Source organism: Mesitornis unicolor, unplaced genomic scaffold, assembly GCF_000695765.1.
Source record: "Mesitornis unicolor isolate BGI_N332 unplaced genomic scaffold, ASM69576v1 scaffold9653, whole genome shotgun sequence".
NCBI lineage: Eukaryota > Metazoa > Chordata > Aves > Mesitornithiformes > Mesitornithidae > Mesitornis > Mesitornis unicolor.
In genome coordinates, this window is record NW_010175320.1 from 67168 (window position 1) to 85423 (window position 18256).

The 18256-nt window shown below is 41.1% G+C and overlaps 1 protein-coding gene across 1 annotated transcript in view; it reads left to right on the forward strand.

Moving 5' to 3' along the window:
- LOC104538218 (actin-binding LIM protein 1-like) overlaps nucleotides 1–18256 on the forward strand; it is a gene marked incomplete at its 3' end in the record, with an annotated part of 62826 nt that overhangs the window by 27976 nt on the left and 16594 nt on the right. Inside the window, exon 2 of the mRNA XM_010181340.1 lies at nucleotides 4997–5131. Within this exon, the coding sequence (XP_010179642.1) occupies nucleotides 4997–5131 (135 nt within the window). The remainder of the gene's footprint in view (nucleotides 1–4996; nucleotides 5132–18256) is intronic.

Here is an 18256-nt window from a genome sequence, read left to right on the forward strand (position 1 = left end):
GAATCTTTGGTTTCCTACCAGTTCTGTGTTCAGGGAGAGAATCAGCAATGAGGGAGGCTGCAGGATTTATTTTCCTTGTTTTCTTTTATTCAGCAACTGTTACTCTCCAGGTAGTTGCTGTAATTTCCATTTTGGAAGGGTTTGGTATGAGCACTGAGGTCTTTTTTTCTGGCAGATGCAATGAAACATGTAATTGCTATTAAACCTTTGTACAATAAGATGCTCTATGTAAAGAAACACCAATAGGGCAGTTTTAAACTTTGCACAGCAAATTAATTTCTTCGTTTTGCTCAGAAAGTGCCTTAGGTTTCTTATATGAACATTGAGTTGTTATTGGTCTTTTCTAGCTCTCCTTTTAACTTTTTGTTTTGGTTTTGTTTTTGTTTGTTTGTTTCAGATCTGGGATTGTTTTGAGAAGTTTTGCTAAAATGCAGTAATGAGTACTAAAGGTGGTAGAGTTGCTTTGAATTTGCATCAGCGTAGTGCAGGTGCAAAATGTAATGAAATCAACATTGCACGATTCAAGAGGGAATGTAAAGAATGACAGAAATTGTGGTTATTTGCCTATGGAGTGATGTTAGCACAAAGCGACACTCCAGTGACAAAGGCTGTCTTCCTCACGGAGGAAGGTGCTATTGATTATTTTCATTATTATTATTATTATTATTATTGTTATTGTTATTGTTATTGTTATTGTTATTATTATTTCTTCCCCCCCCAAATGAAACCATGTAATCCAGACTCCCCAGTTATTACAGTCATTGTGCATGTTACTCTGGGTAAATTGGATATTTAATGGGACATTGATTTGTCTCACTGAAAAATCAAATGAGCTTAAGAACACACCAGTTACTCATTCAAGCTAGTTTTGTTAGCAAGGGTGAAAGTCTCAACTTAGGTTGTCTTGAAAATTTCCTCATTATATACCTTTACATGGCTCACCTTTACATATCATGTGTGTTCATTAATAAAGGAAAAAAAATGTCTTCAGGCCTTGCCGAGCAGCATTGGAAGTTAAAACTGTTATAAAGCAGCCTGAAACTCCAGAAGAGTTTTATTGATATCTCATAATTGGTCTCCCTAAAATTGTAAAACTATGAGAACTTAAATTTCTACAGGTACTGTAGCTTTCGTAGTTAATCTTGAAAAGTGCTGAAGGAATAAAAAAGAAGACTAAATACTCAAAGAAGTAGTTGCACCTGTTTGATTTGAGTGCCTGCTTCCAGCATCCCTTTGTTCAGGTGTGGACACTGCACTAGTTTAACTGGAGCCTGTTTAAAAAAAGTTCACGTCGTAGCCTGGGTACTTTTGATGGAATGACATTTGTTTGAAACTGGAACCACTCTGTTAGTAGGGGTCTGCACCTTGCTCCCCTGAACTAGACTGATACTTTGAGTTTAATCTGCAAAAAGATCCATGCACCTTGTTAAACTGGTTGGGCTAAACTGATATAAAATCAAATCTTGACTTAATCTGACATGATTTGTATGTAGACAACTATCAGTTCCCATCTGTGATCTGGAACTGGTCAATACTTGTGTCTATATTGCACTACCCATGCAGTAAGTATGCACATTAAGGACTGACGGCAATTGTGAGCCCTGGTACTGAACTAAGAATGTCTTGCTCTGGTATCATCTCTCCCTCAAAATGTTGTTAATTTGTGTTCTTTAAATTAGGAAGATAGTCGTGGTGTTAATATATTTGGATTTGAAACTTCATTAAAGGCAACACAGCTCCTCAGGTTCATGTTTGTCCACCCATGCCCTTTCCAATGAACACTGCCTCCAGAGATACGACAGAAGTGGTGTATGTGACTGTCAGGGCTGATTTACTGTCTTAGGTGCTTGTGTGACTCTTTCCATCCCAGTGCCTGGGAATGTTGTCCTCTGTATTTCTTCTCACAGTAGAGTAATGCTAATAATGCTGTTACACCTGGTTTATTGTCAGGGACACTCAAGACAGAGAAACTCAAACATTCAGATAACCTAATTTTAAGCTGATAGATTACAGGCTCAGAGACATAGCTGAACTTCACCATTTGCCTTTAGCCCTTTAGAGTTAAGGACATGCCATCCAAAGAGCCCAGATATCTCTTATGGAGCAGGGGTTGGAACTTGGGTTATCCAGATCCTAAATTAATGTCTTGTCACTAATTATACTGGCTGGAGTCTGTTATTGTCGTAGTCATGATATGGAGTTGCCTCATTGCACTGTTGCTGCTGGTGCACAGTGCCTCAGAATGTATCCTCTAGCATGCAGCTGGTGTGGGGAGGGTCGGTGCAGGCAGAGCCCCAAATATTTGCTGTGTCAAGATCTGAAATGCCTGTAAGGAGATGAGCCTAGCTCCTAGCTCAAAAGTTTTCAGACCCAAAGCAGCTCCCAATTTACATGTCCAGTAAGCTGGCTGGACTTCAGTCAGAAACATTTAAATAAACTGCTTGTAAGGGTATTTCTCTTTAATTCCCTGTTCTGTTTTCACTGGTGACTATAAAGGGTCACCTCTGCCACAGGGAAGCCTTGTGTATATTGCATATCTGCAAAGGAAAAAGCTTGCAAGTAATTCCTTGCAGGAGAACCAAAGTCAATTACTCAGTCTTGACCTACAGTGCCAAATTGAGGGCAGTAAGACAAGCACCGTAATTAGCTTCACTTAAGAGATCAGTCTGGAAATAGCAACTAGCAGTGTTTGTATTCATTATATGGCTGTAAAGGTAGAACTAGGAAGAAGTTGCATCATTGGATCAGTCTTGAAAACGTTTATTTACCCTCTAGTAAAAAGCAAAAACTGGTGTTTCAGATCAATACCAGAAGATCTGGAGCCTGGCATACAGAATGTGTTAGGGTGTCCTTCACATGTGAGTTTGAGAGAGCAGAATGTTGCAGGCACAGATTTCACACTGCACTGTATACGTCCTAGGGAGCATTTGCCCAAATCGTTGATCCAGTTCCTCATTTGAGCAACTTTAAAAGTCCATTCTGTTACCTTTTCTTCTGTTGGCATCAGGCCCACCTCAGGCTGTCTGGATCTGAGAGGAAATTTTCCACATAATAATTTAATTTCCCAGCACTTGTCTCTGTTTGTCTCTTATTTTCTTTCTTTCTTTTTTCCTTATTGCATAAACTGTGTGTTTCCCTGGTTACAAGTTAATAGTTAATGGTCTTGTTTGGAAGAATAATAACTTCCATTCCAGAAACAGTATTGCACTGCAGACTATTAGATGAGGTTCACTCAAGGCAAGGCATTCACTGAGCTCTTATTTAAATGGAGCTGCTAATTGAAATACTGGTTGGCATCGCCAACTGCATTCTGTTCACCAGTATGGGCCAAATAACTGCTCAAGGGGAATAGTTGAAATGAGGCTCCAGGGGAGGAGGTATTAAAAACTTTGAGAAGTATTCAGCCATGTTCTTTGAACATTGGGGTGGGGAGGGGGTGGTGGTAACAAATAGCAGCTGCCATATTAGTTTGGCTAGACTTACAGCAGAAATTATTGCTTGGGATAATTGATATCCTCTTTCTTGATGCTGTTATGCTGCTATCCACATATTGGGCTTTTTTAGTAATAATCTTGTATTTATATAATGCAGAATGGTAACAGCATTTCTTTACTAAGGTGAGTCGAGGAGAGCAATATCGAAGAATGCCATGAAATGGTGGGGCTTTTCCCCTAGATGTTAATTGAAGGGGGAGGAGGAAATGGGTTCAGTAAATAGAAACAAGGTATCTGTTCTGTTGCTGCATAAGCAGTAACTGAAAAAAGCCTAATCCTGGCTGAGGAGATGTCAGGAATTGATCAGGAAAGTAAAAGAGCTCCAGAAAATGCCGAGATAAAGCAATGCAGATGATTCCCAGTGAGAGTGATGTAGGTGTATCAGCACTCAGTCCTTTGCAAGCCAGTAAAGCAGGACGGGAATGGTATAAAGTCAGAGGCGTGGGTAGAGATGTATGTTTTCTCTGAAATATTCTGATGAGCATCACTAATTTGAGAACAATATTACAAGGAGGACAGCTTTCTGCTGTTAGAGTGGGATGTGGGAGGGAGATCTGAAGGAACGTAATTTTGTTTGGGAACATTCTGGGTAATACTTTCCACTTGAAACATTACAGATGAGACTCAATCTTGCGCTAGCTTACACCCATGCATTTCTGTTGGGGCCCCAAGCTGCCACAAGACACATCTGAAGAGTAAGTTAAACATTTTTTTATGGAAGCCAAATGTGAAGCAGTAAAACTTTTATTACAACAATGAAGTACGCAATAAAGCTGACACAAAACTTTCCTGTTCCTGTCGAAGCTCTGCAGGATAGCTGACCGATTGCCACTACCTGGAATTTTGTCCCTTTGACTATATTGCAGATGTTGGTCATTTCTGTCTACTCATAATATCTGTAATTTGCATGCAGAGAGTGATTTGTGCTAGAATTAATGGGAGTAGAAACAAATAATATTTGCTTCTTTTCTCATCAGATGTTTTCCCTGTTTTAGATGCGTGCGGTAGCAAAATGGAGATGTTTGTAGCTTATATTTAATATAGTTATTTGCATGCAAATTCAGATTGCCTGGTTGATCTGGTTTCCCAAAACATTATTTGGAATTGCTTTCCTTTCATTCTTGTTGCTTGGGTTATATTCTTTCTTGGATTAAAATAGCCCAGTCCTTGTTGCCTTGCATGCTCATTGAATGGTTTACACACACTCATGTTCTTGGAAAGAAAAGCTTGGGCAGTCTGAAACACTTTGTGGCACTGAAACTGTGGAGGGAATTTTCCCTCATCTTTCCATGGCAGCCTCAGTGGAAAGAGGTCGCAGTGGATGTGAGCGGCTTAAACTGTCAAAAGGCTAGATTTAAAAAAAAAGTGGTGACTTTTTTAAATGAAAATAAAGTGTGAACAGATACGTTTGTATCGTAATGAAAGTGTCTCAGAACACAGATTTATGTACAGGAGAAAATATCTTTTTTGTTTGAGTTTAAATCATATTTTTTGTTTTACAGTGGCCCATCCTCAGGAGCCTCACCACCCCTCTGAAAAGCCAGTCATCCACTGCCATAAGTGTGGGGAGCCATGTAAAGGTGAAGTACTCCGTGTTCAGGCCAGACACTTCCACATCAAATGCTTCACCTGCAAAGGTAAGACCTTGATAGTCATCTGTTAGAAACAAGTCGATTTGTGCAAATGCACCTTGAACCAGTGATGAGGGATGACGGTGTGATCGGCTGATTACAAGATGTTCTTGTTGCTCAGTATCTGAAGGATTTGTGGCTGAGGAGGGTAAAGAATGGGGGTGAAATGGCTAAATCGCACATGTACCAGCAGCAAGGTGATGGGCACCAAGCAGAACAAATTCAGTATGCAAGCATCTACAATTTAATTGAATTATACAAGACATTTAGTTTTATTAGGCATCAGGGGGATATATTTGCCACCACTAGAATACTCAACATAGCACATTCTGCTCTGTATACTTATGTGTTCATTATTTTCCCTTTCTGCTCTACACTGGATGCAAGCTACACAATAGATAATAATACCTGAAAGAGATGAAAAAAAAAATACCTCTGTTTAATGTTATTTTCAATTTTATTTGCTTTGTATAGTTCTGTGTAGACAGGCAGTTTCACATATTATGTGAACAGTGAATTAGGCCATAATTAGATTCTGGCTGCTTCTGGTTTCTTTTGTGTTTATTTGGGAAACAATAGAACAACATTAAACATCCAAGATGAAGTGCTTTATGGAGAGTCACAAAAGATAGGAAGAGAAAGTCCAAAAGCCACTCGGAAATCCAGTGTAAATAGCTGAGTTGTTTTCAAATGTTGTGCTGTATGTATTTCCTGTTATTTCCATGTATAGAGTGAAAGTATGTTTAAATTGTATGGTGTGGTGTGGTGAAAAGGAATATAGCGTAAGAATACTTAAGAAAATCCTGTCTTTTTGTAGTTTTTTATCTGTTTTTTCAAGGATTTGGATAAATCTGGGTTTTTTTTAAACTGTTAATACCAATCACCATCTTTCATTAGGGATAGTTATGAAAATTAAGCTCCTTTTAACTTAACTGATTGCTGAAATAAGTACCTGCATTCAAAAAAGCCCACCAAAGATACCCTGATAGATACTGACATCCAAGAGAAACGTGCAGGGTGGTTGCTGAGGGGGATGTCCTGGGTCAAGGGGGCAGCCTTAGCCACGTGTTTTTGGAGAGGTGCATTCAGTGACCAAGCAGTGCAGAGGATCCTTACAAGAGGGAAAACAAGGGATATCTCTAGCAGCTGTGCTGACTCCATGACCCTCAGAAAAAGCTGAGCTGTTGCTTTTAAGCTGAGTGGGCGAAAAAGATTTTCTTGCCTTTATTGTTGCTGTATTTTGCTGAAGTTCAAGAAATAGCAGTATGCGTGCATATCTATACACACTTGTGTGTTTAGGTTCATACATACATGCACACACACTTGCTGGGGGCCTCCCTTTTCCTGGACCCTCAGTGTGTGGGTTGCACCTCCTCCTTCTCTGTGTGGGCCTCCACCTTGCACTGAGTCTACTCTCTCTGAGCCTTCATGGACTGGGGTTCCCTGGGCATCCCACTCTGTTTGGCCTCCTTGACCCTCCTCTGGGCCTCCCTGACCTTCTAGGTCTCCACCTCCATGGGACCTTATCCTCTGAGCTTCCCACTTCTTCAGGCCTCCCTGTGTGAGCCTCCCTCCCTTTCTGTCTCACCCTCACTTGGTCTCCCTGACTCTCTGGGCCTCCCTCTCCATGGGCTGGGATTTTCTGGAACTCTCACTTCTATGCAGGCCTCACCTTTTTTTGGAGGCTCATTTGCTTGGGGGCCCCACTGTATGAGCTTTCCACTCTCTGGGCTTCATTGACTCTTGTTCTCAGCCTCTGTGGGCTTTGAGTCTTTGCATCTCCCAGCTTTCTGGTGGGCCTTCAACAATTTTCGGCCACCCTGACCCTCTGCAAGCCTCCACTATGTAAGCCTCCCACTTTGTCATTGGCTTCCCATGCTTTTAGGTGTACTATTATTTTTTGGGCTCTGCCTCCCTCCTCCTCTCCCCGTTGTGCCTCCTACACACACTCGTTGGTCTTCCACTGTGTCTCTCCCCTTTCACTGGGCCTCCCGCACTGTGGGCCACCATTCTTCGTGCCTCTCCCTTCCTTTTGGCCTGGTTCTTTGTAATCTTATGAACCTCTCCACTGTGTGAGTCTCTCCACTCTCTGGACCTTCGCCTCTCTGAGCCTCCACTCTGAGCTTTGCTCTCAGATATAAGTATCTCTGTATGTCTATATTTGTATTTATATTTGCCTAAAAGCTGTAAGAAAGCTGCATGTCAGGCAGCAGAGCTTTGCCTCCTGCCAGCCCCAGTTCTGCAAAGTGTTTCTAAGGCTTTGTGTTGTGGAGCTGCCTTGGGAATGGGGCAAGCCCTGCCTGCTCCTCCAAGCAAGGACCTGAGGGGCTCTCAGCAGCTCCAGCTCATGCCACTGAGCCCTCTGTGACCACAACAAGGACTCACTGTGGGTTTTTTTACCAAAAAGAAGTTTAGTGAAGCATTAAATAATTGTAAAACTACTCTTTGTGAAATCATCACCTTTGAAAACGAGTGTTCTGAAGCAGGAGGCAATCCCAACTCCTTCATCTGGTTTCTGTTTAATGGACAACAATACGGAGTTAGCTGAATTAAGTAACTGTCACCACAGTATGTAGGAGAAAGGTGAGAATATGGAGAAATATATAGGCCCATGTGAAACAAGGGAAGGGTTGCTTCTGTACAGCCAGCTTCTGTCACATTCAGTTGTAGCATAGTATAGGTTAGATACAGTGAGAAGACTTCAGGCTTGAGGGGAACATGGTGGAGCTAATGGCGAACCTGGAGAAAGGTGCTGGAGTAAATCACAGTGACTGAGTAATTAAAACAGCGTAGTGCAATCTGTATGATGGTGTTTTCTGCTTCCTTTAAACTGGAGCTATCTTTTCTGCAAGTCCTTAACTAGCACGTATACTGCAGATCTGAACTTTGAAAAGTGCCTTAAATGCAATCCCTGAGTTTCAATTACATTTGTCATGTTCCAAATGTGAATAGAATAGTATAGTAGTGTGATTGCTGTATCTCTGCTCTTCTCCTTTCTAAATACACAGGATATAACAAAAATTAGAAAGACTTGTTTTCCTGTATTACCAAAGCATTGGGGTTTTTTTAAGTCGCTTGAGTTATTTGCGTGCTGAAAAGTGAATGGATAGAATCTTAAGAAATTCTGTGTGTTACCTGTGTTTTTTAGTTAAATACAGTTAGATAACTCAAAAAATGCCTGACTTTCCCCTGGATATTGATGTCTTTCATCTGTCTCAAACTGGAATGCTATCAGCCCATCATGGCAGGCAGAGAGGAGCACTATCTGTACTATTCCTGAAATACTTTGGGTAATGCATGTGTCTTTCTGTATTACCGTTGCTGTATTTCAAGCAGTACTTGTTGTTATATAATCCCTAAGCAGTTCGAAAACAGCAACAAGTTGTTTCTTTTACTGTTTCTGCCCACAGTGAGTAGTGGTCTCAGTTTACAGAAGACACCGGATTAGGGTATTTCCAGCAGCAGGCCAGCTGAGCCCCTTAGAGTCATGAAGGAGAAGGGTAATTCAGGCCAGGCAGCAAACGGCGTGCATAGGACCTCCTGATAAAGCAAGGGGACAGATGGAATGGGGCTCTGAAATAATTCTGCTCCTGAATGTACCAGATTAATCCTGCTATTTTTGAGGGGTCTGATTTCTTCTTTCATTTGTTTTTAGTTACTTACTCATATGCCACTTTTGTGCTTTGACTATTCTGTTGAAAGGCTGCGTTGGCTTGGATACTTTTTTTTTCCTTCTTTTTCTCCCCTAGGGCAATCTAGACTCTTTGTGGCTTCTGTTGATGGAGGGATTTCCAAGCTGATGACGGTTTAATATTCTGTGTTATTGTTGACCTCATGAGTGCTTGCAGGAAGATCACCAGAGAAAAGAGAGCCATACGAATATTTATCTCTGATAGAAGTGCAACAATGATTTTTAGCATTAGCTTATTAATTTCCCTTATTAAGGAAACTTTGAGCTTGCAGAAGGTGACTGGTTAGATGTGTTCACTTATTGTTTAGGAGAGTCGGGTGACAGTGTGGCTTCTACCTGTTCTGTAATATCTGCACATACGGTTTGAACTGAGAGCCAGAGCTGAATCTTGGAGACTTTTCTCCTGCTGTCCATTCAGTCTGTGCCTTACTAGTTGGGTTTGCCAGCAAGTAAGTGTCATCTTTTTTGGGCTCATTTGCCTTTCACTGAAAGGAAGGCAAGGAGGGTGTGTGGGAGGTCACCCCGAGTCCTGTTTTGAATTTCGTACCTGAGCTGCAGTGCTTGTTTATTGCTGGTGTCTCATATTTCAGTGAATGCACTTCTTTATTTAAACCATATAGTTATTTACTTATAATGCATGTTGTCTGACCATATGGTTCACACAAGTGGGATACAGCTGTTCAAGTAACCTTTTTTCACTTCTTAGTCTAATGGATTTTTAATTTGACATGACTGTGACTCTATGGGAGGTGGAGTTAGACCCCCTCCGCTCATACAGTCTGTTGTTAGCCAGAGGAAACAACTCCTGGTACTGGGACCAGAATGCATCAGACAACCAAGCCACCTGTAGATGCAGCTTTCTCCTTTCTGTATACTAAAATATGAACTTGAGACTTCAACTCATACATCTGCTGTGGGGAAGACTTTAACAAGTGCCTACTTGTCTTCCTGCTGTCATGCCTGCTGAAAATGCCTATAGGCTTAGTCTGATAGTGTAGTGAAGATGCAGAAAAATCCATTTCCTCATAATGCTGTCACACTAGTTGTATATTAGCAGGGTTTCAGTGTGAACCTGTGCTTAGTTTGCTCTGTATGGGATCTTTTGTTTTGTTTTTTGTTGCCATCCATGCTCTCAACTTTGTGTTTACATCGTGCTGTTAAGCGTATTTGATACGATTATAATCCTGCTTTCCTAGGTAATGTCAGAGATGCATAGGCACCCCGTGACTGCTTGGCATGCGTGTCAGTGGTGGGTACCGCACTGCGGAGCATGGAGACTGAAGCCTCCATGCTGCATCGGCCAGCTCAGGACATGCTCGTGTGTCACATAATGTGATCTGACAATCATCTGCCCCTGTGGTTTGCTGCTACATCCATCTCTGGAAGCTTTCTCAGAACAGAGTAACTGCTTCCTGACAGAGATGACAAGTAAAACCTCCACGGATTGACAGGTTCCCGTACCCCGCGATAAGGTGCAGCGAGCTGTTACTCCCCTGCCTGTTGAGAACCAAGCATATACAGCTGGTTTGTCCTATCTGCCTGGCAAGACTGGCTGGTTCTATTTGTGGCTACGGATAAGAGCTGATAAAAAGTCCAAAGAGCTGCAAATGGTGTGGCCTGTCCCCCAGAAGGTGAGCTCTGCTGGCCTCCCGATAGGCAAAGAATTTCAGGCAGTTAACAGCTGACTGGGAGCTGGAGTTAACAGGGGAATGATGGACAGCAGAGGGATAAGAGACATTTAGGAGTGCACCTCCAGGAGCACTACTCATAAAACAGCCAAAGACCAGTTCTCTAACAAAGTTAGTTACTTTGCTAAGGAATTACACTGTTGTGTATTGCAAGTGCAAGTTTAATTGGATTCTGTGTTGTCTTCAGTTGTAATAAATAACTTTTCATTTCTGTTTTACCAGGAGCGTGGTACTCTTGCCATACCAAATTGTTAATGGTTACCAGGCAATGGAAGCAGCAGGCTGAGAGGAGGGAGAGTTAGGTGAGGAGGTTGGAGAGGGAACAGACCTTGTTTTACTTGTGTCTTTAATAAGCATTGACATCAACAAGAATGAATTAGTAGCTTGTAAAGAAGTAGAAAGTTTTCCTTCTAAGCATCTGTGTACATGAATTTGCAGTGAATAGTCTTAGTTTTTCCAGAAATGTCTGTTAGATATGTAAATGTGTGTGGGATCAGGCCCTAAATTATGATGTGCATGAGCAGAGATTTCAGTATCTCAATTTAAATTGTGATCTGATACAAATGGTAATTTTCTATCATTGTCAGTTGATTACAGTTCATTTTACCCGATTGCATGTACCGGGAGAGGAAACTTTGAGGCTACCAAAATTGCTATAATAAGACTTTATTGCTTAGCCTATGATTCATCTTCTAGGTTAGAGGGAAATGCTGGTTTCAATACAGTGTATTGCTTAACAGAACAAGCTTACGCTTTCATAGTAACAGTGTAAAAGTTTACATAGCCTGATTTTGGTACTTGTAGAGATAGGTTGGAGTTTCTTAACAAGGTAATGCAGCATTTGTGGTAGGACTGTTTCAGATACTGAACAGTGTCCCTGATCTTGATGCTGAATATGAGTTGGAAAACATCGTTAACTTCCTTATGGTAGACTGTCCTAAAAAATAAAAACCAAAAAACATCCTGCCATGAGAATATGGACGGTGTCCTAAAGTTTCTAGTGCTCACTATGCAGCATAAATGTCTGTACTTTGATTAGTCTATGCCAGGTGGAAATGTTTCACTGTGTGTGAATGTTTTACATGCTATAGCAATATCAGATATCAAAAGGCAATTACCAGTTAATATTCTTGCAAATTATAAGGCAAAGCCAAGTCTTGGCATACAGGAATCACTCCACAAACCCACGGTATCCCATGGAGAAGAAACTCTTAGCTTCTATTAAAACATTGTTATAAATAAGCATAAAGCAGTTTCATAATTATGGAACAAGTGTGCTAACTTTCTTCTTTTGAGTCAGATGTCTTTCAAGCTTATTTAGGAAAGCCCACTGCCAGAATCCCTTGTGATGTATTTAGGTTCCAGGCACGGGTCTGTCTCTTTTGTGTGATGACTTTTGCAAGGCTACATCATCTGTAGCTCAGTGAGCTTGACAGGGAAGGGGGAGGGTTCCTAAGTTTAGATTTGGGGATGCTCTGTCATCTTTGACTTTGAACTGGATCTTCCTCCCTTGAAGGACTGGGAAGAAGTTAGGGTCATGTAAGCAGACACTGTATCAACAGGCTGGCATGTGTTTTAAATCATTAGTTCTTTGACCTTTGATCTGTCATCAGATTCCTTCAGTGGAGCAGGAGGAGGCTGCAGACTGGCTGCTGGGTAGTTACCACTATTAATAGTTCAGTGACATGGATGGAAAGTGTAAATATGATGACATTCTTGCAGTCGATATCCAGTGCACTGTTTGGAAAGATCTCTGCCTTTCCACAAATGCTTCTGAAGCAGAGACTGATCTGTGGACATGGCAATGTAACTGGTGGATAGAATGTGCTCCTTCCTGAGAACTGGGAAATTATACGAGGTCCCTTGAAGCTCTGAATCACTGAACCAAAGAGCCTTCTTTCTATAAAAGCTCTCCAGGCTTGTTATTCTCTTTCAATACACCATGGTTCTGCTTGCCAGCTTGTGAACTCCCCTTTTCAGCTTGGTTATTGAAACAGCCTTTCACATCATTAAGTCTTTTTATTTTTCTCAGGAGTGCTTGTATTTTATTTTTTTTCCTAAATCTGAGTGTTTCAGTGGTCATTTAAAGAAAAGGGCATTTCTAGTCATTAAAATATAAACCATTGGAAAATACGAAATGCTTTAACAGTAGAATACCCATGAAAAGGTCAGAAGTGCTACAATATCTTGGTTTGGATGGTCAGGACTTAGGGGATCTGACCATCTGCATCCTTTATCCATGGTAGAAAGTGCCATGGAAGGGAATGAAGAAGAGTTGAGATTTTAGGTGTGAAAATGAAAGAGAAGTACTTGTTGAAGAGATTAGTACACAAATCCAGTGAAAAAGTGAAAAGGTAGGCTCGCTGTTATCTGTGTGCACCGGGAGACCCAATGATGGACAGCAAGAATACGTCTGGGGACAGCAAATCAGATTTGAACAGATTTTAGAAAATCCAGGGGGCAATGGGATTCTGCTGTCCCTGGTGAGCTAATGGAGGTTAAAATTTCTCCCGTGACAGGAAATGGGATTTGGATGTGAATTCATGCATTCAGGTAGCTTGGTATGGAAGCAAGCCTCAGCTGCAGCTGTGAGAGTAACTGCCATTTCTGTACTTGTGTATCGTAGCTGCTGTGTCCTGAAGCCTGTTCTTCTTGCGGTAATTCCTACTGGTATTTCTCTTTGGGTTCAGGCAAGGGCCTGGGAAGTTTCCTGTGAGATAGCCTGGTTTCCTGCAAAACGACCCTAACCCTCCCGTAACCTGTAAGCAGCAGGGAGAGCTTTGTCTCATTAGTGGTAGTAGCCTTTGGGATGGCAATGGGCTGTTTCAGGGGTGCAGCAGATTTTAAACTATATCCAACCCCTCGGCACTGAAAGCCACCAGCCGTCCTCAACACTGGTGGGAAATAGTCTTCATAAGAATTCCTGAGGATCTCTTGCTGCCTGCTGAAGAGGCAGGGGTGAGGTGACTGCGAGCTTTGACAGTAGGGCTCAAACTGTACCCGTAGTTCTACCTCACACTGTTCTCCCATCCTCTGACCTTTTCCTGCATTTCTACTTGTTTTTAATAGCAATGTCCTATTTTATTTGGGTCTTTTTTTCCAAATTATTTTTTCTGTTTCCATATAAAACACTGAATTGTTAATTTTTGCTTTAGATGTTGACAGGAAAAAAAATCCCAAGCAGTTTCATCCCATTGTGAAGTGGATCCTTGTTTTGCTTTTGGGGTTTTAATACTACTAATGGCAATTGGTTGTCACTGATCTTAGTGTAGTTGGGCCTGAGGTCTCTTTCAGTGACCAAACATTTGACAGGAAATGAAATTAATTGCACTGCTTGGCTGATACTGATGAATGCTGACAGATGCCATGTCAGATTTTAACAAGCTACTGGATCCCTTTGAAAGTAGAGGACCAGCAGGATGCTTTACAGGTGCTTGATGAGTGGGGCAGAGCATCCTCATGAGAATATGAAAAGTTGCTTGGGTTTGTTGTCAATGTGTCTTTCATTTGCCTGACTTGTTTCATAAGTCTATGGATGAGGTAGGTGTGGTTTTGTTCTATTTTTGCATCCTTGGTTTGCATATTTGTAAATTTTTTAGAGCGATATCTTATCTAGGTAGTTATAGCCAAGATATCCCGGGCTAAACTTTTGACATTTTTCCACTGATTGCATTTTCTTTATGGTTCATTTCCCACAGACCCATTAATGACTTTGATCTCCACCTAGTGCTTAGTTTAATGTGAAAGGTGGTTTAAATGGTTGAGTGATTCTTGCTATTGTTTCCATTCCGGTGCACAAAACACTGATACTTCAGTTGGGAAGCTGTCACTTTGCACCATTATATATGGCTGTTGTTTGCTTGCTGTTGAGCTCAGGTATTGGCTATTGGTTGTTAGATTGCTAGAAATATATGCATGTCAGGTGTGGACTGGGAAGCTTCCCCTTGGAGTATTGTTTCTATCTACCGTGTTAAGGAGAAAACCAAAGCAAGCTGACCTTGTGTCATGGCGTTGATTAGGAAGTTGATTAAGTTAAAACTCTTGAGCTCATCTGAAAATCACTGATCACTAGTGGTTTCAGTTGAGTGAATGCTTGCATTAAATGCTTGGGGGTTTCACTCAAGTGCCCCACTGAGAATGACTTGTGTACAGCAGTGCTCAGTAGTCACACAGGCGGGATGTTTGAAATGGAAGGTCAAGATTTTCCAAGGGGAGTGGAGAAGAGTTTAGCACCTAGGCTAGAGGGTGCTTCTCATGGGGACCCCAGACCAATTTAGGCGAAGAGGGGAGAATTGCAGTGTCATCTTTTTCTCAGGAGGTATTTTAGCTGCTAAACCTTTCTCCCATTTGTTCCATGTATATAAAGCTCTTTTGACTTCCCAGTAAAGTCAATCCGTTGAAATGAGAAGAGATTCCAGAACCACTAGGAATGCTGGACGCAGTTCCAGATAGCTTGGATCAAATTGCATCTCTCATCAGCGTATACCGAAAAAAATCTCCAGTACCAGGAGTGTGACAAGCACTTATCAGGATCTCTGTTACAGCCTTTGCAAAAAGCTGTATGCAGTTTCCTAATGGTGCCTTGTAGCCTTTCTGCAATAGTAGAGCTGCAGCATGGCTTCTGAGATTTACTGTTCTCATGTCATCTTCTGATGATACTTCGATGTACATTCATTCTTTAAGTGACTTAAGGAACGAGAGGTTATGCCTTCAAGAAAATTGTTGATAAGAGGAATAAAACAAAGGCAGAGAAAGATTTCGTTCACCTGAAATGTTGAAACTTTAATAAGAACATGAACCTTGCTTTAATCAATACAGGATTTGTTAAGTTCTTTCTTTTAAAAAATGGATTTTTTCTGTGTATTTGTTTAGATGTAGATGATAAACTGAAACAGTGCCAAATTCCTTTCTCCCTTAAAACAAGAAATCCATTATGTCCTGAGAAATAACTGTTATGTGAATATTTCCACATTTAAGAACAGCACCATTATTCTGTGAAGCTTAGAAATACAAGAAAGAAATAAAACCCCAACAGGAAATTGAATTTGTGCCTTATTTAATGCATGGTGACAAAGCAGATTGTTAGACTTTTAATGAATAGCATTCGCTTCTGCAAGCTGAGAGCTCATAGAGTCTGCCTGTGTGATTCTGTTTCTGCAGTGCTGAAACAATTTTTACTTAACATCAACATGGAGTTACTTTACTAAGGGCCTGGTTTTTCAACTCTCACTGACAATAACCCCATGGAAATCCTACATAATGCTCGGGAGGATCAAATCCTACTTCCATCCACTTTGAAAAAATCTGATCTCTTCATTTTCATCCTATCCGTTAAAGCTTGGAAGCAACTCAGTTTAAGGATGATTGGAGTCCCATGGAGACCACAGACGGTCGGACTGCTCTTGAGCAGCACCTTCTGTCATAATAGCCCAGGCCTGCATACACAGACCCTGCGCTGATGGCATCTCCAAACTTTTTGTGCTTCAAGGGTACAAAGTAGTAGCTCCAGAGAATAGGTAAAGTGAGAAAAACCTTGTAGGTCTGTGTTTCCCATACAGTGTGAGGCAGGACTGTATCCCAGTTTATTCCATTCACAAGAGAGGCAGGATGGGCTGTCTGGAATATGAAATTCTTTGATGTCAGACTCTGAGAAAAAGGCAGAGTTCCTCTGGGAGCTGTTGAAGATAATGGGTTTCTATGTTATTTAAAAAAAAGGCAGTGATTTCTTTGTTTTTAATCTCTATGCTTGTGGTACTTCAGGGCATAGAAATGCTCCCCAGTTACCTCCTGTTTCAGAAGGGAGGTTCTGGTCATGTAAAATGGAATTTCCTCCATTGTATCAAGCAGGAAGGGTTTTTGGGGAAATGTTCTCCTGTAAAACTGTTTCCATGTGATGGATGTTTACAGAATCTCTCTCCGTTTTTGCCATCTCAAGCGCGGTTTAAGCATCGCTATGGGCTCTACTAATTAATTCTTTTGAAGTTGTTTTTCCCATCAGCATAGGAGAAAACAAAAGAACATAATTTAATGTTTCATATTAATTGTCATCGTTTTGGTATTTGTTTTTCTTTGATGACATGATATTTGTATCACAGCAATTTCCTAGATCACACTATTGGGATGTATTTTACGGATGTAGTGATCACATCTGATTTCTCTTCATTGCCTCTGCTGTTTGTGGCATGAGCGATGCTGGGCAGATGGTCTTTCTTTTTAATAAAAACAATCACAATTGGTCCATCTTTTCTGTGGTATTTCTACAGTAGTTATAAATATGTGTGCTAAGGCAGTATGTTTAAGCTTGAGGGGATTTATTGTCAGACCCATGACTTCTGTGCAGTTGCAAAAATAAAAAAAAGCTGTTTAAATCCCTTCCTTGTTTGTACACCACACTGTGCAGCAAGTGTGGATGCAGTCGTGTTCATCCTTTCTGATTTGATCTCTGACTCAAAGTGAAAGCAGCGTTTTTTCAACCATGGATGTTAACAGTTTGGGTGACCCTTGTTTTGCCGATGTAGCTTAAAGCTGTGATTAGTGATGGGAACACATGTGCTAAATTGTCTGCAAAAATCCGTTGTAATGTGGGGTTGCCAGGACTTGTCTTTAATTCTCGCAGATTGGTGCGTGCTTCCTGCTGTGAGTACGCCAAAGATGATGAATCTGCTGGTGGTTCACATCGTAAGCAATTCTGCTTGTCCCCGAATTCATGATTTGCCAGTATGAGAGAAATTAACTCATTCTGAGTTACTGACAAAAAGAATAAGAGATTGAGTGGAAAGGAGATTTCAGAAAGAAAAGGGCAATAGAGGGAGCTTCTTTTTAATACTAGTAATTACTGCCTTTCAAAGACTTGCCAAATAATTTTATCCCCTATTTTCATCACTAGGCTTGAATCTCTGTGGCCACACGAAAGGGGTAGAGCTTAATAACTGTGAGTGCCTGAACCCTTTCATTCAAAGCTTGTGGTGTTTTCTGCAAGCAATGATCTGCCACAGACCTCTGTGTGATACGTTGAAGCTGGATTTTCAGAAGCTAGAGCGGAGCTTGCATTAAAAGTTGCTTTTGCTCATCCCACCTTATTAGACCCACTGCCAAGGCAGATATGAGAATTTGCACTCCTTGTCCCAAGCACCTTGCAATTTCAATTTTCAAGGCAGGTAGCTAATAAGATATTAGCCCATTGTAATGAGGAGAGAATGAATGTTGTGCACAATATTGTGCTTGGAATTTCTGGCAGAGAAATGAATTGAACCCAGTTCCCCTGGTAATCTTCCTGTATTTCATACTTTAATTTTTCAAGGACTCTATAACTGCAGCGGCCTAGAATACTGCTTATTTATTTTTCATTAGTAATCAGAATTCCTGGTACTTGATATTTCTGATATTTGATCTGGATGTACTTGAATGTTATGAAGAGGGATGAGATGGAATTGCTTGCCTAGTAAGAGTTAAGCAAACGTTCTAGACTGCTGTGAAGAGTAGCTTCTCGTACTGAATTACACAGATGCAGCAATATACAGAGTAGCAGTAGGAGTGACTGAAACCAAAATGCCTGTGAGCTGCCATGTGTATATTTGTTTAAGAATTCATCTAGTAACTCCTACTTACGCTTTCTCTCTGAGGTGAAAAAGAGGACTTTTTAAAGCTTCCATGAACCAATTAGTATTTTTGGTGCTGTCATGGTTTAACCCAACAAGCAGCTGAACACCATGCAGCACACTCACTCAACTCCCTCCAACTCCCTGGTGGGAT